The sequence below is a fragment of the Dama dama genome, chromosome 8 (genome assembly GCF_033118175.1).
Source record: "Dama dama isolate Ldn47 chromosome 8, ASM3311817v1, whole genome shotgun sequence".
NCBI classification, from domain to species: domain Eukaryota; kingdom Metazoa; phylum Chordata; class Mammalia; order Artiodactyla; family Cervidae; genus Dama; species Dama dama.
In genome coordinates, this window is record NC_083688.1 from 8,669,216 (window position 1) to 8,694,184 (window position 24,969).

Sequence of the window (24,969 nt, forward strand, 5' to 3'; positions counted from 1 at the left end):
GCACAGTGCTGGCACTGAGAGTGCTCACAAATGTCTTGGGGGCTGGGAAGGGGCACAAGGCGTGGCCAGGGCAGGAGAAGGAGAGGGAGGGAGTGGGGGAAGCCGGAGGGCAGACTGGAGAGGAGTCGTAATTGCCAGCCTCTCTGCTTTTTCTGGCAAAGAAAAACAGATCAAGGAACAAATGTTGTCTGAGCACCTCCCCTGTGCCAGACACTGGCTGGTGGTTGACGATGGTGGCTTCTGCCATCACCTGGCGCTCAAGAGTCCTGGGATGGAGGCAGATGTCCCATAGAATTGTATACAAATAGGAGCAGGCACGTGGGGCCAGCACCGCATAGAGAGATAATACGGTGGTAGAATGATGGGGCCGCCGTGGTTTCAACAGGGGCATTCTTGCCAAGGAAGCGGCAGAGCTGGAGGTAGCCCGTTGCCAGAGGCCTCTTTATTAAGGCCTTTCTGCCCGAAGAAACATGCTAAGCTCTGCAGACACGTCACATTGAACCCTCCTAACCCTGTGAAGTGGCTCGTGCTCTCACCCCCATTTTATACATGAAGAAACTGAGGCACAGAGAGAACAGAGAACCTGCCCAGTGTCACACAGCTTGGGGCTGGTGGAGATGCAGTTTGAACCGGAGCCTACACCTGGGAGCCATGTCCCTGGCGTTAGGTTAAACCTCAGGGTATAAATCAGAAAGTCTTGGAGGCCCTGCTAGACTTTTGTCTTAGGGCACTTGGAAACCATGGGAGAGCATTAAACAGGCCCAAGATGCAGACACGTGCGCTATTTACTGAGTACAGAGATCCGCCCCCCCATCCCACCCCAGAGAATAGAGGGGAGAGGACCAGTGGAAGCAGAGGCCTGGCCAGGCCCCCAAAGGCTCTACCCTGGAGCAGGACCCATTGAGTGCAGCCCTGCGCTGTGTGGGTGGCTGCCAGCATCACCTCCATCTCCAGAGCTCCTGGAGTCCCAGAGACTAACGGCAGGAAATCGGGGGTGTGATGGCCTGACACCTACACCCCCCGCCAATATCCTGGGAGTCTTTCCCCAACAGCATCACCTCTTGGGGGAACAGGGAGGAACTCTGAAAGCCCCTTGTCACCAAGAGGAGCAGCTGTCAGGTCATGGAAGGAATCAGACGTGGGCATGTAGGGGTCCTTGTCCTGATCCTGGTGTGGTGGGAGACCTGGGACAAGCCACTCGACCACTGTGCCTGGCTTATTGTGGGCATTAAGTGAGGAAGCCTCTGTTAAGGGCTTGCAGGGGGCAGCTCTTATTGTCTGTGGACCCTTTTGAGAATCTAATCAAATAGAACTGATCCTCTTCCCTTGAAAATGCTCTAAAGTGTCACATACAATATTAGGGGAATTCTGGACCCCCTTGAGCCCATCCACAGGCCATCCAGGCTTCAGGTTAAGATTCCTTAACAGAGGATATGGGCTTCCCTTGTGGCTCAGCTGGTAAAGAATCTGCCTGCAATGCAGGAAACAGAGGATATAATGGAGAATGATAATAATTTTTAAAGATTTCTTTTCTAAAAATGTTTGAACATAAAGGATTTTTTAAAATCTGTATAAGAGACTCACCCTGGGGAAGCTGCCTTGTGCCCAGGCCCCCCACCCCGCCCCAGCAAGCAGCAGGCCTCAGCTGGGTGAGTGGCAGAAACTCCTGCAGCCCCGCCCGGGACCACCCCCAGCCAAGGTCAGCAGGCCCCCTTTGTCTGGGATGGAGGGCTCGACTTGCGCTTGCTGCATCTCCAAAATGTTCACTTTCCGTCCTCTCCCCTCCCTTCTCTGCGCCCTCCCTCGCCCTTCCTCCCTGCCCGATTCCCACCTTGCTCCCAGGCGATAGAGACCCACTTGGTGAATGTCTCTCCCGGGGGGCTGACCTACATCGCTGAGTGGCGAGGGGGGATCCTGGACCACAAGATGGGGCACCTGGCCTGTTTCTCTGGGGGCATGATCGCCCTCGGCGCTGAGGATGCCAAGGAAGAAAAGAGGGCCCACTACCGAGAGCTCGCAGCCCAGATCACCAAGACGTGCCACGAGTCGTACGCCCGCTCAGGTAACCCTGCAAGGGGAAGGGGCAGCAGGAAAGACTGAGGCTAGACAGCAGGAAGAACTGGAAAGACCAGGAGAGCGGCAGTGAGTGAAGGGAACACATGGACTTAGGGTCGGCATGCCGTAGGGGTGACGCAGAATTTGAATGAGGGGTGTGCTATCCATGCACCAAGACTGTGCCCTCAGTTAGAGGGAACATGGTGTCGTGTTAAGCACTTTGCCTGTGCCAGGTATCATTCAGCACTCGACACCCATCATCGCTGACCCTCACAGCACAGATGAGGAAACAGGCTCAGAGGCGACCTGGCCAAGTTCCCACATGAGGGGCACAGAGCTGGAAACGTTCGCTTCCGGAGCCTAACAAACTGCTTCTCCCTGATCCCCTACCTTGCAACGCACCCTGTCTTTCCTCCCTGGAGTCCTCCTACTTAGAGGGTCTCTCCACCTCCTGGCACCACCCGCATAATCACCTTCTGATCCAAGACCCCCCGGGAAGCACTTCTGCACCATCCCCGCCAGACTTTAGACTCAGAAGCTGCCGTTAGTGACCGTGAACCCACCTCCTCATTGTACAGGTGGGGAAACAGTGGCTAAGCCAAAGCCACGCTGCGCCTGAGTAGCTCAGTGGGGCTGGAACCCAGGTCTTCTGATGCCCACCCCGGAACCCCAAAAGGGGCCCACTGCTCTGAGTTGTAATCCCAGCATTGGTTGTAGGAGAGGACCTATGCAAGATTTGCAGTGGAAAAAAAAAAAAAAATCCTGGCTTGAGTACCACTCTGCCACTCACCCAGCTGGTGGCCTCTGTTTTCTCATCTGTTCAATGGGAACATAACACAGGTCTCCTAGGCCCCATGGGAAGTATTCAGCCTGCACCTTCAGCCAGCATTGTGGGAGACGTTTGTTAATGGTCCACCGAAGACGAGTGTGTGAGTGCAACAGTGGAATCCAGAGCTCCTGGGGCTGTATTCAGGAGGCCAGCGATTCGCAGTGGGTCCTTAAAACTGGTCTTCAGTTCTCTTCAGAGCTGCCTCTGTCAGCACCGTAAACAAACAGGAAATCTCAGGAATGATAAAAAGCTTGCTATTTGTTGGGGACAATCAGCCCAGACCATAAAAGACAGTCCGCTTGATCGAGCATATTGTTGCAGCCAGCCCGGCTCCGCCGCAGATGGCTGCCGTGGTCGCTCTCACCCTCGCCCCGTTAGCAGCCTGGTGAAACGGCTGGGTTCTGATGGCCATGAGCAGCTCCGCCACTTGAGAGGATTGGAGGGGCCAGGGTCTGCCTAATTCCTCTTCCGTGAAGCCCTCCATGAATGAGTAGGATGTCCTGCAAAGCTCCAATCTGTCCCTGAGAAAAAGCAGCCCAGAGTGTCTAGGGGTCCTGAGCCCTCAGGGGAGGTGGGGAGGGCCACGTTAGGACCAGAGCTGGGCCCTTTGCTGACCGGACAGGATGGGCAGGCATTAAAGGGAAGATGATCTGACCCACATCCCCTAAATTTTGGACCTAGACAGCCGGACCCAGGAGAGAAAGAGAGAGAGAGGACAGCCTGGGGAAAGGGCATCAGACAGATCCAGGGTCACACCCCAGCTCAGCCACAGCTTGCTGTGTTACCTTGGACAAATCACATAGCCTCTCTGATCCTCAGTTTCCACATGCATGAGAGGCAGATGATATCTGCCTTAACCAAAGCAACATTTTCTTTAAGGGTTGAAATAAATGAACGTAAAGCACCCAGCCCAGCCCTTGAACTCATCCACGGTGGCTGCAGTGGTGGTTATAAGAAAATGGGAACAGCAGCAAATTGACCAAAAACAGACAAGGACAGCAAAACCCAGACCTTAGCAGGCCTTCTTTATTCAGCTCCCTCTGCCTGAATATGTGTGCCTTCTGGGCAAATCTTCCCTCATCTCCACCTCAGCAGTCTCCCAAACCGTCAGCTCTGGAAGGGCGGTTCTGGAAAGTGTCAGAAGTGGTTCCCAGAGAAGGTGGGGTGGGGTGGGAAGTGGGGGGCAGGCAATGGAGAAGCATCATTGCATTAGTAAGTTAAAGAAGGGTCGGCAGACAAGAGACTTTTACTTGGTTTTAACCCACTGTTCCCCAAATGTGCTTAAACCTGCAACCCTTTCTTGGCTGAGCTCCAGTTAACATTCTTTTTTTTTTTTTCCTTATAACTTTATTTATTTATTTTTTTTATTTTATTATTATTTTTTATTTTTTCAGTGGGTTTTGTCATACATTGACATGAATCAGCAATAGATTTACACGTATTCCCCATCCCGATCCCCCCTCCCACCTCCCTTAACAGGACTAAGGTCTTAAAATACACAGTGGGGGGCACACCACCCAAACTTTTGTCTCGCTGAACTGCTGGGATGCTTTGGATTCTCAAGGTCTAAAACTGCCGATGTTTCGAGGCCTAAGGGTCTTGCTTTGGCCAATTTAGGCCAAGAGGGGAGCTATAGCTGTGCCAGGCAGCTTATCGGGCAAATCAGGCCAGCCCATGCCAATCCATCACCAACCAGTCCCGGCCAGGGCTTCCAGAGGATTCCATTTGTCCTGGGGCAGCAGGGTCCTGAAGAACAAGGAGATGGGAGGTCTGACCCAGGCTTCTGGTTGGTCATTTCCCCACAGATACCAAACTGGGGCCCGAGGCCTTCTGGTTTAACTCGGGCAGAGAGGCCGTGGCCACGCAGACGAGCGAGAGCTACTACATCCTACGGCCAGAGGTGGTGGAGAGCTACATGTATCTGTGGCGGCAGACCCATGACCCTATCTATAGGGAATGGGGCTGGGAAGTGGTGATGGTGAGTGGTGGGGGGTGGTGGACTGGTGGCAGGGGCCGCTGACCACAGCCAGGGTCCAAAACCCAGAGGAAGGGCCAGCCAGGCTGGCATCTGGCTAAGGCTGAGAGTGCCAAGGGTCAAGGTTGGGTTGCAGGGCCAAGAGTCGCCGGCCAGGCAGAGCAGGCCTGGAGCTTGTGAAGAGGGCTGAGTGCCGAGTAGTGTCAGCAGATTTGGAGGGGCGAACGCAGGATTTCAGCCAGAGGCGGCCCAGCACACACAGGGTCACCGCCTTCTGACCCTGAAGCCTGGACAGGTGGCTGTCCATCTCTCCTCTCAAACAGGAGCAGGCTGCCAGCTCACCTGCCTCCTCTCCCCAAAGCCAGCCCAGCCCTGGGCTTCCCCTTCTCTGGGTTCTGCTCCTCCAATCCTTCCCCTCTTTGGGGTAGGTGTCAGAGGCAGGGGTGGGGACTCCAGAAGATTCCTGGATGGATGCTGAGCTCCCTCTATTTTTCTGCCCTGGCCCACTGCCCTGGGGGGCCCACACCACCCAGAGCACATGTTCTGCCAGAGGGCAGGGCCTGCTTAGACTCACGGACATGCTGCACTGGCCAGAGCCCACCTCCTTTTCTGAGAACCCTGGTTCTTGACCATTGAAGGCCACGTGTTTTGTCCCCCTGGGCCCCACCCATAGATGCTCAGTGGGTCAACATTGCATTTCTGTGCAGAAGGCGGACACACAGCCTCTGGCCCAAGGACCACATCTCTGCAGGGAATCCCTGGGGCGAGCCAAGTCCAGTCCCCACATCCCAGGCCAGGAACATCACCCGCCCCTTCCCTGCCCTCTGTCCGCCACCGTGAGGGAGTCTGTCAGGCCAGTCTAGTTCCCCGAGAGGCAGAAAAGCTTCCTCTGAGTTCCCAGGCAGGGCCCAGGGAGCCTGCTCACGCAGGGTGGCTAAACCCCGAGAGAGGAAGTTGGCCTGCTGCTCCCGCAAACGCTGCAGTCGCCAGCTGAAGGGGGGTGGCACGTGCCTGTGAAAGAACTGGGTAGGCGTGAGTCTTGGGGAGACCTCTCCTCTCCCCACATCAAGTCCACCTTCCATTCCTTCAGGCCTTGGAGAAATACTGTCGGACGGAAGCTGGGTTCTCTGGGATCCAGGACGTGTACAGTAAGGTTCCCAACCACGACAACAAGCAGCAGACGTTCTTTCTGGCGGAGACTCTAAAGTGAGTTGGGGGCTTGGCCAGAGTTCTTTCCAGAAGGCAGCTCCGTCTTTTCTTAGGGAGGCAGGGAACAGGCGGGAGGGTCAGGCTCCACCGTCACCATCAGTCAGGTTCTGCTGTCCCAGGAGGGCGCCCAGGAGGGATGGGGGCTTGGGAACCAGGGGGTTGTCTCACTCAGGGTGGGGGCCCTGGGCCAGGCCCGTTTCTCCACACAGAGTGAGGTGGGCCGGATTCCATGCACCTGAGCATTAGCTGTGTGAGAAGTGAACTGCTTCAACCTGTTTCTTGAGTTCTCTCTAAAACGGGCAGAGTAATCACCAGGATGATGTCAGTACCAGTTACCAGCAGTTCAGCCGCTGCGCCATCCTCTCCTTTCCGGGGTGGAAGTTGGCCTCCATTTCCTCGCGGCTTCCTAAAGCAGGTCCCTCGTACTTTAGCCCTTCAGGATGGATGTGAATGGTCTGCTCCTTCCATCAGGAGAAGCTGGTTTGGGGGGAGGTACAGAGTGGGGGCTGGGGGCAGAGGCAGGCTGAAGCAGCTCCATCTGGCCTAAAGCTTGATGTGCCCCCCGGCATCCACAGCTCCTTCTCAGGGATGGGCCCTCTGGACAGATTTGGGGTCTGCGACCTCCCTGCCCCTTGGGCACAGGCCTGTCCCGGAGGCCCCCCCACGCTGTGAGCTCTGTTCCCAGTAGATCCCCCTTCCCCAGAGCACTGACGGGCTGTCTTGCTCCCTCCCCGCTGGGCACAGGTATCTCTATCTTCTGTTCTCTGAAGATGACATGCTCTCCCTGGAAGACTGGGTGTTCAACACGGAGGCCCACCCACTCCCCGTGAACCACTCGGACAGCTCCAGCCGGGGCGGGGGCTGACGCCCACCCGGATCCCTGCCGCTCCCAGGTCACCTCTTCTGGATTTGGGGGTTGTTCTCAAACGGATTGGGAACGTGGGCCCCTGCCCGGCAGACCCAGCCAACGTGTTGGACGAGCAACTTCTTTTCCTCTGTGAGGAGACAGGACTTGGAGACGTGGAGATGTCACACCAGGCCCAGACATTCCTTTCCACAGAGAATTTCTGTGAAGCCTGCTCTCTCGCCATTCCAGGGCCAAAGCACTGGAGGTTTGCGTTGCAGCCTCATGGATTTGATTCACTTCCTTTCGTTTTGGCGGTTTATTGGGTTTTGCTTGATTTTGCCTTTTCTCTACAGTTGTGTTTTATCACAGATTATAAATATAGTTTTCAAAATCATGTGCTTTCAAAAATGCTGTCATCCTGATAAACTAAACCTTAAAGTGTTTGCACTCACACACACAAACATATAAAATCTTTACCCCCATTTTCTATATTTTGAATTCCTTTTGCCCAACATTTACCATATGTTCAATTATGTGTCATTTACCTTATAATTTGAGAAAGAGTTCCCCTTTGATTTGGGCCAGTTATGAATCACTAGTGCTGTTTTCATTACTGTAATGGAAAAATCTGTAAAGTTACAATAAAAGAGTTTATTGAATAAGAAATACAATTGGGTTCATTGCACATCAGTGACTCGTGGGGAAACCACTGCAAAGTTATCATCAGAAAGAATAATCAACCAGCAGTTGATTTAAGGTATAATTTAGTAAAGATGCCAACTTCTATTACCTTCCCTTACATCGGTCCTAAGAAACTCAGCAAGGGTGAGGCCAACCTTTTCAATGAAGTTGGATATTTATACTTGCTTCATGGCTTGGAAGAGACCCAGAGAGGGGCAGCAACATGCCCGAGGTCACACAGCCAATAAAAGCAGAGGTGAGGCCAGACCCCATGGTTTGCTCACTAGCCCCGTGCAGTGTTCATCTATTCCATCGTTCTGCAGCTACCTGGTGAGTGTCTGCAGGGGACCAGACACGGGGACACAACTGTGAGTGGAACAGTCAGAAGCCTCTCCCTCAGGGAGCATACAGTCAAGCAGGGAGACACAGACCATGGAGCAGAATGACTGCAAAAGTTCCATGAAATGCTCCAAAGGAGACAAGCAGGCCAAGGCACTAATGCCTGAACCTACCTTAGAGGGGGGGTCAAGAGCCTCTGTGAGCAGATGACCTTCACCTGAGACCTGGAAGGGAAGAGTATCCCACAGATCTGCTCTCCATGTGACCGCCACCCCTGGGAGGCGGCCGTTCTGCAGGGCAGAGAGTTCAGGCCCCAGCACCTCGGGGAGAGCGTCTCCTCTCTGACCCTCACCCCTCGGCAGCGTGTCCACCTGGCTGACTTCACAAGACGGTTCTGAGTCCGTCTCCAGGCTCAGCCACTTCATTCTGGCTGTTAGTGAACTTGAGAGGCACCCTGGGGTGCTGTGGCCCTGGGCCAGGTGACTTGGCTTTAAACCCCCACTGGGGGGACCTGGGCAGGTCTCTTGTCTCTCTGAACCTGTCTTTTCCACCAAGCAGAGGGTGGACCCTCCACCTCATAAGGTTCTCGTTAGCAGAATGTGGCTGGTGCCCTGAGGCTTGTGGGAGATGCTGCTTCCTGTTGTGGAGACTCAGACGTTGCCAGCATCTTCTTAACAGTAGTCAGAGCTACAAGGAAGCTGTGGCTATAGCAGGAGCCCTGGCGTTTGGTAAATAAGTTGCTGCCTGAACCCCGCAAATCACTCTTGACAGGCACCAAGAAAGTGTCACCTGCTTGGGCCCATTTTTTTAAAAAGCAAAACAGAAGAGTTATTATACAAATATTATAGAACGGTTAGGAATATCTTTATGGTAAGCTGAAAGAAAAATCATTCCCCTTCCTACCCTCCAGAATAAATGTTGTCGTTCAGTCACTAGGTCATGTCTGACTCTTTGAGACCCCATGGACTGCAGCACGCCAGGCTCCCCTGTCCTCCACTATCTCCCGGAGTTTGCTCAAATTCACGTCCATTGAGTCAGTGATGCTCTCTAACCATCTCATCCTCTGCTGCCCCCTTCTTTTTGCTGTCAATCTTTCCCAGCATCAGGGAAATACTGAATACATCAGCACCGGAATAAATACTGTTATATTTTTTCCAGGCCTTTCTCTATGATGGTACAGAGTGTATTTTGCAAGCATTGTTTCATACTATGGCATCCTGTTTTATTATAATCTGCTCTGCACTAAACTACATGTTATAAACATCTTTTCTGTACATGTGTCTCATTGCTGTACCTGGCTGTGTAGTACTCCATCGTGGGCTGTATTATGCTTTTTTTTTTTGTATCATGCTTTTAAGCCCCAATTGCTGGGCATTTGGGTTTGTGTCAGTTTGGATTCTTAGCTACAAATAATAGAAACCAACTCTTTCTAACTTAAGCAAAAAAACTATTAATAATAATACAGTATTATAATGCCTCGGAGTGGCTCAGAGAATCTCAGGAGAGTGAACAGCCAGACCTCAACAAGGCCAGGGAAGAGATTATTGCCAGGGGTCCAGGTTGCAAGAACCAGGGGGCAGCCTCCCCAGGCACCACCACCAGGACGGGTGAATCCAAACATTTGCTCCAGATTCTACTGTGCGTCTCCATTCAAGGACACGAGCTTCCAAACAGCCTGACCTGGGTCACGTGCCCCAGCCTAGGGAAGGGTGAGGCACCTTGACCGACAGACCCACCAAGATCCCATGCAATGGGCAACGGGTTGTTCCCTGGAGAAAAAAATGAGGTTTGCTACCAAAACGACACATCTGTCTGCTGACAAGGCAAAAAGAGCAGGACTGTTCTTAGGCATGGCTTTGATTCTTCTCGGCATCATAAAGAGTTATGAAAGCACACTGGCCCCTTCCCCTTTTCCCTGGTCCAACCCCTTGGAGTCAATTCCTGGGATGTCTCTCATGGCAGAGCCATTTAGCAGTTCCCGAAGGCCCCAGGCTTCCCCACTGGGCCCATGTCACTGTCCTCCACTCCTCCCCAGAGCATTCTTGTCTTCTGCATTATCGCTGGGAGCAAGTTGTAAAAATGAATATTTTAAAATTCATCCTCCAGGAGGGCCCTTGCAGGTGGAGAAATATCATCCTTTTGGCAACTTAACTCCATTCTGGGGATAAAAATAAGTAAGACCCAAGGTAGGCTGAGAGGAGAGGGGAATAAAAGGGTGCGTCATCCACAATGAAGGAGGAATCCGAGCTCTGGAACCATTCCTGAAGCAGACCTCTCCGTCCCCAGCTCGGGCGGTGGTGGGAAGGCAGGCAGTGTGCTGCCAGGCTCATTTTAAGCCTCATCTTTGCCCTCTTGGCGGATGGAACCACCTCTTCCACCTGTTTTCTTCATGGATCTGTTTGTTGCTGGTTCCTTCCCAGAAAGCTTCGTTAGCACCTGGCTCCAGGCACTGGGGCCTGCAGGACGTCGCATCCCCTGGAAGGGGAGACACAGTCTTTGCCAGGTGCTTCCCTTTAAAGGACTGTGTGTTTGTTCCGGCTGACTTTATACAGTGCATTGTGTCTTTGGCAATTTACAAAGTTCAAAGCCAGACGCATTGGAAAGGAAAGGCAAAAATAGAAAATCTAATATAAAGGCAGCATCCCTGAGACCCAGGATGTGAGTCTTAGCTCTCTTCTCTTTGCCTTGGAGAGGTGACCTCATCTTGGTTTAAGAAGGTGCTAGGGATGGGGGATGGGCCAGCTCCCCCCAGCTCCTCCCGAGGGGCCTAACCTAGGAAATCTGCTGATTGATCACGTGGTGCAGAGATGCTCAGCCCTCTGTGACTCATGTTTAATCACACACTACTGAGGGAACAGGGTGCTGATGCTATTTTTTTGTGTGTCTAAAAATACCTGATTGGTTTCCTATATTTGGGACAATATTTTGATCCTGCTCAGCCTGTCTCTTAAGTCACAGCTTCTCAAATTTAAATGTGCACCTGAATCACCTGGGGGTCTTGTTAAAACACAGGTCCTTATTCAGAGAGTCTGGCATGGAGCGTTTCTAACGAGCTCCCAGGAGATGCTGATGCTGCCAGGCCTTGGGCCACACTTTGAGTAGCACGACCTCAGTTAGTGGCCACTCCTTCGGTTTTTGGCATTTATCTGCTTCCCTTGTGTTGTCGCCCCTCCAGAGTAAAGTAGAGCGACTTGGGTGTTGGGATGGCAACCATAGGTACCTTGACTACAGAGGAACCTACCTTAGAAGAGGTGTCTATCACCTCCTCCAGGACAGTCAGGATAAGATAGGAGCAGGCTCGATGAGGGCTTAGAACAATGCTATACAGTAGAACTTTCTGTGATAAAAGAAATGTTCTAGATCCCTGCTGTCCAAAAGGGCGGCCACACATGGATATTGAGCTCTTAAAATGTGGCAAGTGCAACTGAAGAACTAAATTTTTCATTTTAATTAAATTTAAATAGCTGTGTGTGGTTCCTGGCCACCGTTGGGATGGATGTCAGGGCCTCCATCCATGTCAGGAATGACAGTGCATTCCCAAAACTTAGAAAGTCAGTCCTCTGCTCACTGACGACCTGCCCCACTGGACCCCCCCACCACCTGCATCATTATAGGAAGAATCTTACACAAAACATATTGTTTGGGGACCTGAGGGTTCCCTTGAACACACGCGTTTATTTTTATATGCATTCCAACCTCTGTTTTCTGCAAAAGCCTCTGGTTTTTGCTTTGTTTTGTGTTTTTCTCACTCAGTTTTTCTGCAGATTGGAATGCATTCAGTCAGGCTGAAGATAAAAAGGAAAAAGAAGAGGAGGAACGCAGGCTGAAACCAAATGGACCTGGGTTCAGTTCCACCCTGTCCTTTCCCTGGGCTGTGTGACCTTAGCAAGCCCCTTAATCTCTCTGGGGCTCTGCTTTTCCATCTGTGGAAAGGGAGAGTGGTTTCCAAGGTTAACTGAGCTCCGCGGTGTAGGAAGTCAATACCTACAGTGATTATTATTATTACGTGAACACTCTTCCTAAACTATAAACCTTGAGTAAATGTGAGGCAAAATACTACTGTCAAAAATTCTTCTTTTAACAAAATGCTATGAAACTTGGAGGAAACTGCATCAACCAAGCCCAAGAGATAGACCAAACTCTCAAAGCAATAAATTTGAACATTTTCTGCTCTTCGCATGGAACAATCATATTGCCGTTAGCCCTGAATCTGCAAAAACTGGGAAATTGGGATGAAGATTTGTAGGCTGTTCACGGGCTTCCAAGGGCCGGTCAGTTTGTGAAGGATGCTCAGGCAGGAGTGGCCGGCTGGAGGAAGAGGCTGAGAGCTCGTTCAGGATGCTGGCAGAGAGGCATCTCTGCTCTAGAAGGTGTTTGAGGTCCTATCTGTCTTTCCTCTTCTTAGAGACCTTGAACCCTCCCTACAATTTTGAAAGCGAGGTGAGGCCAGCAGTTATTTACACAGGAGAAAACCGACTTGATCAGCCCAGCCCTTGTCCCACGGAGAGAGTGAGGAGACAGGCCAGACCTGTTTATCACTCTCCAGTCTGGGGGCTGAGATGAGAGCATGCTGAGGAAAAGGTTTCACACACACACTCACATACATGCACATGCACTCACATGCACACACACACATATACACACACTTATGCGTGCACACATAAACACACACATGTACAAGCACACAAATACACAGTCATATGCACACACAGTCACACCCGTTGGCTTCCCTCTCCTAAGCCTTAGGATTTATTGGCCAATCTTGCAGTCAGGGGTTGGCTGTCTCCCTGGCGGTGAGGGTAGGAGCACACCCAAATGGTCCTGACACCACCAGGAGCCCCTCGCCCCCAGTCACTCTTCCTTCGGGAGCTCCCCCGAGACCTGAAAAGGGGACTTTGTGTTGGGCCACAGAATGATTCAGAGCTGAAGCATCCTTAGGTCACACTCCCAGAGTGTGGAACCAAGCCCAAAGCAGCAGCCGCACCCGGGAGCTTGTAAGAAATATAAGTTCTCAGGCACCGCTCCCCCCACCCAGACGGACTCAATCATTAGCTCTGGGGGCTCCTGCAATCTTCTTGTAACAAGCTCTCGGATGACCCTGGCGCAGGTAGATGTGGGAGCACTGATGCTGACTAATCCCCAAGGCCACCCCACACCCCAGAATAAAGCCCATGCCTGGCCCATCTCCATTCCATATCATTCCCGCCTCAACTGTGTGTGTGCTCATCAGAGGTCCTGCCATAAACCAAACAAGAAGTGCCCCCTGTTTTGAACAATACAAACACCCTCCAAACAATGAATTCTCTCCTCAAAAAATAAATAAAATTCACAATGAAACCTCCTTTGTGATGAAAACCAAAATCCAAAGAAACTGAAGTCCAAACTCTTCCTTCTCCAATTTTTTGTTCTGCTCAATCTTGACCAGAATAAAAATTCTGCTCTCAATTGTTTTCCTTAGATGTCAGGGCCTCTCGGATGTTAGGGTTCCTGCAGCCCCAGCTGCCTCCTGAGCCGTCTCCTACATCCCTGTCACCACCCCCAATGTTGACTTAATCTGACCCCAAGTTTCTGGAGTCAGAAAAGTTTCTTGCTTTTCTGGGGTCAGACTCAACAGGACGTGAAGAATCCCAGCACCAGCTAGAGGTTAGAATCAGCAAGCAAACTCCACTCCCTCTGGCCATTATCCCTGAAAATGATGCTCCAGAGCCCCGCTAATCAGACTCAGATGCCCTCATCATGCAGGGACCACAATAGTGACAGAGAGTCCCAGATGGAGAAAGGCCTCAGCTCCCCCAAGGGCCAGATAGTGTAGCTTCGGGGGCCACTTCCTCTAACCTGGGGGAGAAGCCCATACGTGCTCAGCCACCTCACAAGAATGGAGGCATCAGGAATGTTTCCATCTTCTGAAATTCTTTAGAGAATTTCAACTGTGGCAGTCCTAGGACTTGCGTGGGACTATCTCCAGGTACCAATTCTGCATATTTTTTTTAAGTTATTTTTGGCTGTGTGCAGGCTTTCTCTAGTTGTGGCGAGCAGGGGTTATTCTCTAGCTGTGGGGCAAGAGCTTGGCATGTTAGTGGCTTCTCTTGTTGTGGAGCACAGACTCTAGGGCCCAGGCTCAGTAGTCCTTAGTTGCCAGGACACATGTGGAATCTTCCTGGACCAGGGATCAAACCCATGTCCCCTGCACTGGCAGATGGATTCTTAGACACTGGAGCACCAGGGAAGTCCGATTCAGCATATTTTTAATGACTAGGTCCCTTTGCTCCTGGTTGCTGGCAGCCGGTGCTGTGGGCTCTGTTCAGAGTCACAGCTACCAGCCCTCCTATGAGCAGGGGACCCCATGTGTATAACAGATCCATCCCCTACCAGGCTAGCTGTGCTTTCTCCCATCCAGTAAGTTCTTGAGGTTGGGTTATGGAGCTCATGGCTGCTGCCCCGGCCTCCTCGATTCCGGAATCCTCCAGGTTTTTGTAATTCAACAAGTAGCTATTAACCATCTCTGCCGCACAAAGAGCGAGGTGCCAAAACTGCAGCTGAGAACACGGACAGACAAGGTGGCTGCTCCCACAGGACTTCCAGGCTAGTGAGCAAACCTCAGACATATCCGTAAGGTGAGTGCAGGCGGAGAGACCACAGTCAGGGGACACGTGAGAGGAACGGGGAGGACAGGAGAGGGGGAGGTCAGGGCCTCCCCGGGGAGCTGATGCGTGTGACGGAGCATCCCGGGCAGAGGAGAGAGCCAGTCCCCGGTGCAAAGGCTCAGCGGAGGAAGTTCTGGTCTGTCCGAGGGGCCGGAAGGCAGCAAGCCAGAGGGAGACGCAGTCCTACCAGCTGCAAGAGATCGGACTGACCGGGTTCCAACCGGCAGGGCCTTCGGAACTGAGCGGAGCTTGCTCTTCCTCAGAGAGCAGCAAGAAGCTAGGTGGGGTTTTAAGCTGGGGCCTGAGATGACCTCCTTTACATTTTTGAAAGTTTCCTCTCACTTCTGAGTGGAGATGCCTAAGAATTCTCTTTTTACTCCCCTTACATCAGTCTCAGCGGAAAACCATTCTGGGGTTCCTAAGCAGAAGCTTCTGGAACCAGTGCCCCCAGGAGTGCAGAGAGAGCCCAGCGCCCTCTGCTGGGTGTTCCACGGCCAGTCCTCGGTCTCTGGCTTCCTCTGGTCTCGGGCCTGGGAGACTTCAAGCCACCCCAGCTTTCCTTTGACCATTGTTCCTGCAGCTTCCACTCCCCTCTGTCCACCCGCCCCCCCCAAACTCCTTTCAACAAGCCCAGCTGGGTTTTTTAAAAATAGAAGTTGCTTCCTATGACGGCCCTTCTCCTTCCCGTGTATGTGCGGAGTCAAGGCTGTTTGTGGGGCCCAGGGTCTATCTCCCTTTTCCCTTTGGAACCTTCTGGATTTGTGGCAGGCAGGAAGTCAGTGAGTTCCAGGTCTCAAACATAAATCTCTGTCCACCTTCACACCCTCCCCTCGTGGGGAATGCTAACCAGGGGACAACAGCCTTCCAGAAGCTTCCCCCACAGGCCTGGATTCCACCTACATGCCTGGAGCACCCCCTCCCCTTCTGCCCTGTGGTCTGTCTGGCACCTCCTGGAGGGTCTTGACTCTGCACCTTTCCAGGGCTTTCCCTCCGGTCCATGGCTCCTCACTTACAATCACCATATGACCTCCACACTTTCCCTGCCCAAGGCTCACCCACTGGCCAAGGGGCCTGCCCTGACAGCTGCTGCCTACCGTGGATTTAAGGCCCCCCTCCTAAGGATGACCTGCCCCAGCCCCCCCCCCCACCCCCCCGCCCCGGGAAACATCAGACCTGTCTGAGATCCTGCCTCTGTCTCTGTTAAGTCTCTCCGGGATCCCTCCAGTTGAGGAACAATTCATTACCTCCAACCTCCTTCGAGACTGTCCGCCTCCTCCTCCCTTTCATCTTTGTCTCCCAGCTCAGAGCTCAGCGTGCCCTTAAGGAAATCCCTCCCCTTCTCCCCCTCCAACCCCATGTCCTCCCTTCAATCTACTTTCCTTTTCCCATGTTTTTAATGAGCCCTGTTTCTCTTGAGGTTTTAAATGAAACTTTTCTTTAAAAGATTGGAAGGGGGTTTTCTTATTTTATATTCAGCCCTGCCCCGAACTGAAAATAGAGTGAAAGATAGTTGAAAACTGAAGGTGCCTAATGTCATAGAAATATTTACTTAAAAAAAAAAAAAAATTTTAGGTTTAATGCATATTCAGCAACACATGTAAAGGACCGTAATCTTAAATGTACAGCTGAAGAAATGTTGACCCGTATACACACAGACCTTAAAACCACCTCCCTCATCAAGACACAACATTTCCAGCCCCTAGAAAATCTTTCTGCTGCTTCTTGTCAATACCTGCCCTCCCCAGAGTGAGTCCTCTGCTGACCTCGTCCACCACTGATTTCAGCACAAAATTTAATTCCCTTCTTAGTTCTTTGAATTATAAAAACTCCACTGAGTTTTCCTCTGTCTCAATTGATAAGAGACAACCTGTAACGACTTGTCTCCTATATAAGAAGGACCTTCATGCTTTTTTGTCTGGCTGTCTATCCTTTGTGGCTCAAACCTCTGAAGCACACAGCTGAGATCAGAGCTTATGCAATAAAACACCCTGGAGGCACCTGAAACACGTCCCTCCCTTGTAGGGCGGCTGGCTCAACGCAGCCCGCCCTGGCCTTGCAGCTTTTCATACTGGGTGGCCCTCAGTCCTGGGCAAACCAGGAGGTTGACCCCAATCCCTGCTCTCTCCTTGGCCACAGTTCAAAACAGACGCAAGGGGCAGAGCGTGGGGCTCTTAACTCCGCACCGTCCTCTTGCGCCCAACCCTGTTTATAGGCCCTCAAATGTCAGATTCGCTGCTTTTTGTGGCTTGTTTGGAACTTGGCTGTCTCTGCATTTGAAACTTTCAGGCTCCAGTCCTGAATGAGCAACAGGAGTGCGGGGAGGGTGGTTTTATAAAAAGGAAAAATTCTTCCGGATTTGTCATTCAATGCTTAGCGCTCCAAAAACCCCACACAGGAAAATGTAGTGCTTGTGCCAGCCCGGTGATTCTCAACCCTGACTGTGCCTCAGAGTCGCAGGTGCCCTTGGAGAACAGCTCCCCACTTCCTTGGACCAACGAGGGTAGGGGTGGGGACTGGTCTCTGTTCACATGCCCCAGGCCATGCTGGTGGCAGCCAGGCTAATGCTGCTGAGACTAAAGCAGTCCATGTGGGCCTTCCTGACCCCAGGAAACAAATCTCTCTGCCTGGACAGTCTGAGAGTCTAGCCAAAGACTGTCATGACCCCTCCAATTAATCTGTTTTCTGGCTAATCACAGCCCCAGCCCCATGCCTGTTGAGTCCAGCCAAAGCCACTCAGCACTCCAAGGCTCAGCCATGTCTGGGACCACGTTCAGCTGCTGCAGCCACAGAGGCCAAAGGCCTCTTCATCTCCTTTGAGATCTCACTGAATCTGGTGGCTTTAGATGTCATCTGGAGGCTGGTGACCCCCAAGTCTGCAGTCCAGCAGCTCACAGCTCCAGACTCTTCTCTGGCAGCTCAGGGCATCTCCACACAGCAGACCTGACCCAGTTCCCCCCAGCCTGGGCCTCTCAGACTTCCAAAAATGGCCTTACCATCTACCCATGTTATAGCCACGTGTTCTGGGAAACAAACTCACTCAGAAGGACAATGCAGATAGCGGACTGCAGTTTATTACACCGGCGGGCACAAGGCAGAGTCTCCTCTTAGCCAAGGACCCTGACCAGTTTTTGCGAAAACCTGCATACCCTAAGTGTACAAGTTTCCCTGAAACTAGTCTGAACAAAGGAAAAAGAAAGATACAGTCAAAGTTAACCCGTGATTCATATGCCTTAAGCCTAGGTAGTGGACAATTATCAATAGGCCTGTGGTCATACCCCAATAAGCATAATAGAATGTATGATTCTATTTGGTTACACAGATAATTAGGGTATTCTCTTCAGCGTGGAGAGTCTAGGTACGAGCCCTGGGGTGATGGAGAGTCTAGGTACGAGCCCTGGGGTGATGGAGAGTCTAGGTACGAGCCCTGGGGCTCTTCCTTCCGGGGGCCTGGTTTTCTAGTTGGTATGCCATTTCCATAGATACTGGGCATATAACTCAAAGTCCACAGTCCAGCCCGAGACAGAGTCCTGCTTTCAAGATAGAGCCTGTTCTGTTTCCTCCACCCGAGCTCAAGCCCTAATCGATGCTTGTCTTTGGTCCCACCGCCCTCCCCTGAGCCATCAGCAAGCCCTGTCTCCACCACCACATGGCTGACTGCATCTTCCCACAGCTCCTCAAGAGCCCAGCAAGGAGACTAAACGAGCCTCCTGGCTCCCTCCGTCCACTCCTGCTCTCCTCCGTCTCTTCTCTACCCAGAAAACACTTTATTGAATTCTAATTCATGTGCCATAAAATTCATCCACTTAGAGCACACGATTCATGTTTCTTAGTATATTCACAGAGTTGTACAAGCATCACCACAATCTAATTTTAGAACATTCAATACCCCCCAAAAGAACGCTGTATCCATTAGCACATCCTTTCTCCTCCCCATCCCCCACTCCCGCCCCAGGCAACCACTAATGTACTTTCTGTCTCTGCCGATCTGCCCATTCTGGACATTTCATATAAATGGAATCATACAAAATGTGGTCTCTGTGTCTGGCTTCTTTCATTCAATATAATGTTTCTGAGGTTTGTTCACACTGTAACACACATCAGCGCTTCACTCCTTTTAATTGCTGAATAATACCCATTGCTTAGCTATACCACCTTTTGTTTATCCACTCATCAATAGAAATCTGGGTTACTTCTCTTTTTTGGCTATTAAAAAAGGTCTTTTCAAAAACAAATCACAAAGACTTCTCTAGGGGGTCCAGTGGCTAAGACTCTGCTCTCCCAATGCAGGGGGGTGTGGATTCGATCCCTGATCAGGGAACTAGATCCCACATGCCACAATTAAGAGTTTGAAATGCTGCAACTAAAGATCCCATGTGCTGCAAGGGAGATGGAAGATTCCCACGAGCTGGAACTAAGACCCAGCACAGATGCATAAATGAATAAAATAAAATCACATGTCACTCCCCCTGCTTAAAACCTGAAAGGGTTTCCCATCATATCTAACTGAAACTTGTTGCCACAGCCTGCAAGATTCTTGATGACATGGCCCTAGGCTCTGTCACCAACCTTTTCTCCTGTCACTCTCCTGATGACTCACTCTGCCTTCTTCATGTTTCTTGGACACACCAAGTTTGTTTCTACCTCCGGGCCTTTGCACTTGCCAGTTCCTCTTCTCTCGGCCTGGGATGTCCTTGCCTCCATTCTCCAAAGAATGGCCTCCTCTTCTCACTCAGGCTGCAGGGTAAACATGAACTACTAGCTGAAGTCACGTACCCCTGCCTGCATCATTCCACCTTGTCTTATCCCTTCAAGTTCACTATTATCTGAAACTATCTTCTCTGAGTTTTTATCATCTCTCTCCTCCTGCTAGAATATTTACATCCAAGGGAGGAAGTACACAGTCTGTCTTCTTCCCTGCTGTGCTCCTGGACCAGCGCAGAGTAGGTACCTATTTTGTTGAGAGGCCCATGGGGTCCAGGCAGGTAAAGCCACTCCTGCAATGCCAACAGAAGCCTCAGTTTTCCCAAGTAACACTGGGCTTATTACTGCTGCCAAGATGCTAGTGTTGGGTGTGAGGCAAATCACCCCTCTGACTTTCCAAGGTCCTAAACAATTGAGGAGGGACACAAGAAAACAGAGCCAAATGGCTCTCACTACCCCCTAACCTCACCCCCATCCCCACCAGGTTTGTTATCCCAGTAGAGCCAGTGTGCATGTATGTCCAATTGCTAAGTAGTGTCTGACTCTTTGCGACCCCAAGGACTCTAGCCCGCCAGGGTCCTCTGTCCATGGGATTTCCCAGGCAAGAATACAGGAGCTGGTTGCCATTTCCTTCTCCAGGGGATCTTCCTGACCCAGGGACTGAACCCGCGTCTCCTGTGTTACAGGCGGATTCTTTCCCACTGAGCCACCTGGGAAGCCCAGAGAAAAATCTTCATTTGGTTTTACTCCTTGGAGAGTGGCAGAGCGCCCTGCAGGAGAGAGATCTTTTCCTGGTGCCCATACCCCAGGGACACAGGAAGCAGAAGAAAAGAGGAAGCTTCCAGAAGGCTGGCAGGTGAGGGCGTGGGTGTGTGTGAGAGAGAAAGAGCCGCAGCTGTGATGTGAGGCCGTGGCCCGGCCACCAAGGCCACCTGCCTCCTCTTCCAGGGGAGCAGTGGGAGTGTCTACACGGACACCCGGGGTGTGCACACGGAACTCCTGTGCCTCCAGGCAGAAGCCAGGATACAGGCTCAGGGACCGGGCCCCAGCATCTGAAGGTGCGCCAGTGGCGGAAGGTCCCGCCCTACTGTGACTTCGCTGTCCCCAGCATGAAGTCCAAGCTTTCCAAAAGCTGGCTGGAGCTCAGCCTGTCTTTCCTGCAGCCTCTCCCTTCACAGCACCTCCACGTCTGCCCTGAATCCCCCCCTGCCCAGACCCACCGGACTACATCCTCGCAAAGCCATAGACATGCCTCGAGCCTCTGCCTCTGTTCTGGCTGCCCCTGGAATGTTCTTCCGTGTTCCACCCAGTGATCTCCCACATTCGGACCTGGCTGGACCCCTCCTGACAGCCAAGGGGATCCTCCTCTGCGTGCAGCCCTCTCGCCGGGCACTCATTTCCCGGGAGTCAGAGATTCCACTGATTCATCTAGAAGACCAGGGACTCTGGCCCTTGGCTCCCCCACTGCACTGAGGAGCGAGCCCGGGAACCCCACCCTGGCGGGCACAGAGAGAGAACACCGCCCCCCCCCCGCCAGCTGCGGCCAGACGACTCGAAGCCAGAGCCGAACAGGGTTCCAAGTCGGTAGGAGACAGGACCTCGTGCCGGCCTGCCCACCCCGCTTCCCGACCCTGCTAGTCTCTTGGGGTCCGAGACGCTGACCCTTCCCTGCTCAGCTAAGGTCGAGGACTCTGCCTGCTCTAGACCTGTCCAGCTGAGTAAACCCAGGGTGCTGTGACTCGAGGGGAGTGAGGAGGGGGCAGTCCGGGCATCAGAGCAAGAACCCTCTGGGGCCCCAGGCAGAGCGGTCAACCCGGAACCATCAGGCAACATGAGGGAGTTTGGGACAAACCGGGCTGCCGCATGGTAGAGAAGCCCGAGCCGAACAAGAGGAGCCAGACTGACTGGGCCGTGGTTGGGGAACCAATGAGCTTTGTCCACCCGATTCACATCGGCCCTGGAGAGATTCGGGCCGGAGATGGACTTGCCACGATAGGCGCATCTCAGGAGCAGCTGAGGCCGGCGGAGGCCGAGACAGGCTGGGGAGCAGTTCCAGGGGCTGGAAGCTGCAACAGGAATGGATCTGCTGTGTGTCCAGCTTCACTCTGTCCAGCCCAGGAGAGATGCTGCCCACACGTTTCTCTCCTGGAATCAGTGAGACCAGGACCCTTTTTTTCGCTGTCTAACTGTGCCTCCAAAGGCTTGGGGGCTAGACTCCCCTACTCCCTCTGACTGTAGCCCTTCCCAGAGATGGGGTCAAGGCCGCAGGCTGACCAAGTAATTGCTGGTTGGCCTGAAAAGCCCAGCTGAAACCCTGGACACGCTCAGATCTGAGATAGGAGATTTCTGGGAACCTGGAGTGACTTCCCTTCTCCTGAGTGACGGACTAGGTGCCTTATGTTTTGAAACTCTTAACCTGGAGCTCCTTAAATGCAGTGGGTAGGTGAGATGACCAGAGCTGAAGCCAGCTTTGCTGAGACACTCCCTATCTCCCTGCCTTTCTCTTTCCTCCTGGAATGAACGGAAACAAATGTCAAGTGGCGGCTGGGAGGTAACCCCTCCTTAGTCTACTCTTAGACCTCAGATCATAGACCTTCAGTGTCTCACTGCCAATACCAGGATCCTTCTCAAGATCTTTCTTTTTTAAAATTAATTAAAAATTTAATTCAATAAAAAAATCAGAGATTCGCTTTATCTTCTGATGGATCCCCAGTGCCCAGAACAGAGCATAGAAGACCCTCAGTAACTATTTATTCAGTAGGTGAATGAGTGATCTCCCTGCTAATGGGTGAGAAGGACATGGCCAACATGCCACTTACCTTGGTGCAGTCTCCACTTGCTGCTACTACCAAATGTCACCCTGCCCACACGGGAGGTGCCAAAGAGTTCCTGCAGGGCTGCCCCTGGCTACAGCCACCCTGCTGGCCCAACCTCTCAAGGCTTTGTCCTGCTCTGCCCCAGTCCTTGGCTTGGAGGCAAGCCCTCCTGGGAAGGGTGCCCACCAGCGGGACACTGCCATGGCCAGAGCTAATGTCTCCCCAGAGCTGAATCCCAAGATTGACCCTTTTTCCAGAGTTTCACTGACCTGAGTCAAATCTTTTAAGTCCACCCCTCTCCCCCCATCCCGCCCCACCCAGAAACCTCCCAACTTTGAGAGGCACGCCTCCTTCCAATCTCAGTCACATCTCTCCAGCCCTGGGCCACCGAGACCAGTGGGGTCCTGTGTCTTTAACAAAAAGCAAGTGTAATAAGTAAAAGTGATCCAGTGAAGAAAACGTCCCTCATTTATTTTCCAGGGGCCTTGACTCATCAATCTTCCCCTCAACCTGCTTTGTGCTCTGTTAGTTTTGCTTCCTGAAAGAACGGAATTTGGTTTTCTAATAGCATCTGTCGTATGCAGGGTGTCCCCAAACACCAGCAGTAATGAGTTGGAAGTGGAACAGTTGGACGCCTTCAGAAGCCAACACCAGATGTAGGGCCTCTGTGGGTCCCTCGGAGGATGGGGGGCCAGAGAGCTGGGCAAGGGCTGGGTCCAGGGTCCACAATTCTTGGTCCCTGGGCGTCAGTCATCCAAAAGACATGAGAGTGCCCACCATGTGCCAGGTCACTAGGGCACTAGGAAGGCAGGGCCCCGGCCTCATGGCACTGTCATGGCTGGCTGCCCATGAAGGACAGAAGTGGCAGTAGACCAGTGCCACGCCCACCACCCAGTCAGCTGGGTCATCCCCTGAGAGGCAGCACAGCAAGAGATTTGGACTCAGACAGACCTGGGTGGCAGGGCGCAGGATCCTCAGTTTTAGTTCATTATTATTACTATTTGGGCCCTGCCTTGCAGCTTGCAGAATCTTAGTTATTGGACCAAGAAGCAAACCTGGGCCCCAGCAGGAAGCGCATGGAGTCCTGGCCACTGGTGCGCCTGTGTGTGTAATCAGTCGTGTCCGACTCTGCAACCCCACGGACTGTAGCCCACCAGGCTCCTGTATCCATGAAATTTTCTAGGCAAGAATACTGGAGTGGGCCGTCATTTCCCACTCCAGGGGACCTTCTTGACCCACATCTCTTGCATCTCCTACATTGGCAGGAGGATTCTTTACCACTGAGCCAGCTGGGAAGCCCCCTAACCACTGGACCTCTAAGGAATTCCCAGTCTCCTCAGTTTTCAAATGAGGCAAACAAGCCTCAGTGGGTGGCTTGAGGATGAAACAGGATGGCATGAATTTCCTGGCACCAAGTTCCAGCACACAGTGGGTGCTAAGTACCTATTAAATCCCCCCTGACATCCCAGGCCTGGGCAGTGCCCTGCCCTGGGGCTGGCAGTCTTCTCCAAGGACTGCAGGGCCGCTCCCCAGACTCTGGGTTCCTGCCCAGAGGCTTTGGCAGCCGCTGCCCTCTCGTGGGCAAGTGCAGGCACAGCCACCCCTGGGCTCCCGGGCCCCTGATATAACGGAAGAGAGGCCCAGTGGAACCAAGGTTTCTGGGGACTTGAAAGTACTTCCTCAAACTCCACCCTCCTCTATGCCCAAGACCCTCCCCCAAGTGTTGTTCTCCAGAAAAACCATTCCAGTGGCCAGGCCAGGTCCAGCAGGGGAGAGGGGTAACTCACAGCCAGCCTTGCCCTGTGCCTGGGGGCTGCCACCCCCCACCAGCCCGGGTATTTCTGTACAGTCAAAGTTATGGTTTTTCCAGTAGTCGTGTATGGACATGAGAGTTGGACTATAAAGAAAGGTGAGTTCCGAAGAATTGATGCTTTTGAACTACGGTGTTGGAGAAGACTCTTGAGAGTCCCTTGGACTGCAAGGAGATCCAACCAGTCCATCCTAAAGGAGATCAGTCCTGGGTGTTCATTGGAAGGACTGATGCTGAAGCTGAAGCTCCAATACTTTGGCCACCTGATGCGAAGAACGGACTCATTGAAAAAGACCCATGCTGGGAAAGATTGAAGGCGGGAGGAGAAGGGGAGGACAGAGGATGAGATGGTTGGATGGCATCACTGACTCAACGGACATGAGTTTGAGTAAATTCTGGGAGGTGGTGATGGACAGGGAGGCCTGGGGTGCTGCAGTCCATGGGGTTGCAAAGAGTCGGACACGATTGAGCGACTGAACAACAACCAACCCACAGAAGAACCTCTCTGAATCCTCCTTACAGGTGAGGAAACTTGGGCCCCGCGGGTGAGGGTTCAGCGCTGCACCTAACTCTGTGCTTACACAGGTAGCTCCTGTCCCTAATGAATCTGCAGAGGTGGCCTTCCTTTCACAGCCTGCAGGCCCGTGAAACAAACAGAGAGGGCTGAACTTGGTAGTTTTCTGTTTCGCCATGACTGGAGACATATCAGAAAGCAGGTCGGATAAGAGGGAGGGTGGGATGCGGGGAGAGTGGGTGCCGGCCCGCCTGTGGCCTCCCTCGCATCTCCTTCTCCCAGTGCTCGGCCTGGAAGTGCCCCCGGGCTAGGCGGCGCGGAGGCCCGGTTTCGTTCGGGGAGAGGAAAGAGAAGGAAGGAGACACCGCTGGATGGCAGGGGTGTGTGTGTGGAGCAGGAGCCCCGCACGCCTCCCTCCCTGACTCGCGAGCCAACAGCGCCGCCGTGCGCCGGACCCCGCGCCCCCGTCCGCCCCGCCCCGGCGCCCAGGCCCGGCCCCGGCCCCGCCCGTGCCCGCGCCGCCGCGGCTCCGCGTCCGCGGCCACCCCG

At 52.7% G+C, this 24,969-nt stretch overlaps 1 protein-coding gene across 2 annotated transcripts in view; it reads left to right on the top strand.

Moving 5' to 3' along the window:
• Window positions 1–9,200, top strand: part of MAN1C1 (mannosidase alpha class 1C member 1) — a 149,658-nt gene extending 140,458 nt beyond the window's left edge. For both annotated transcript variants that reach the window (XM_061148246.1, XM_061148247.1), the window contains 4 exons: window positions 1,843–2,062; window positions 4,690–4,862; window positions 5,950–6,065; window positions 6,813–9,200. In XM_061148246.1, the coding sequence (XP_061004229.1) occupies window positions 1,843–2,062; window positions 4,690–4,862; window positions 5,950–6,065; window positions 6,813–6,933 (630 nt within the window). In that variant the 3' untranslated portion in view covers window positions 6,934–9,200. The remainder of the gene's footprint in view (window positions 1–1,842; window positions 2,063–4,689; window positions 4,863–5,949; window positions 6,066–6,812) is intronic.
• Window positions 9,201–24,969: the final 15,769 nt, after the last annotated feature.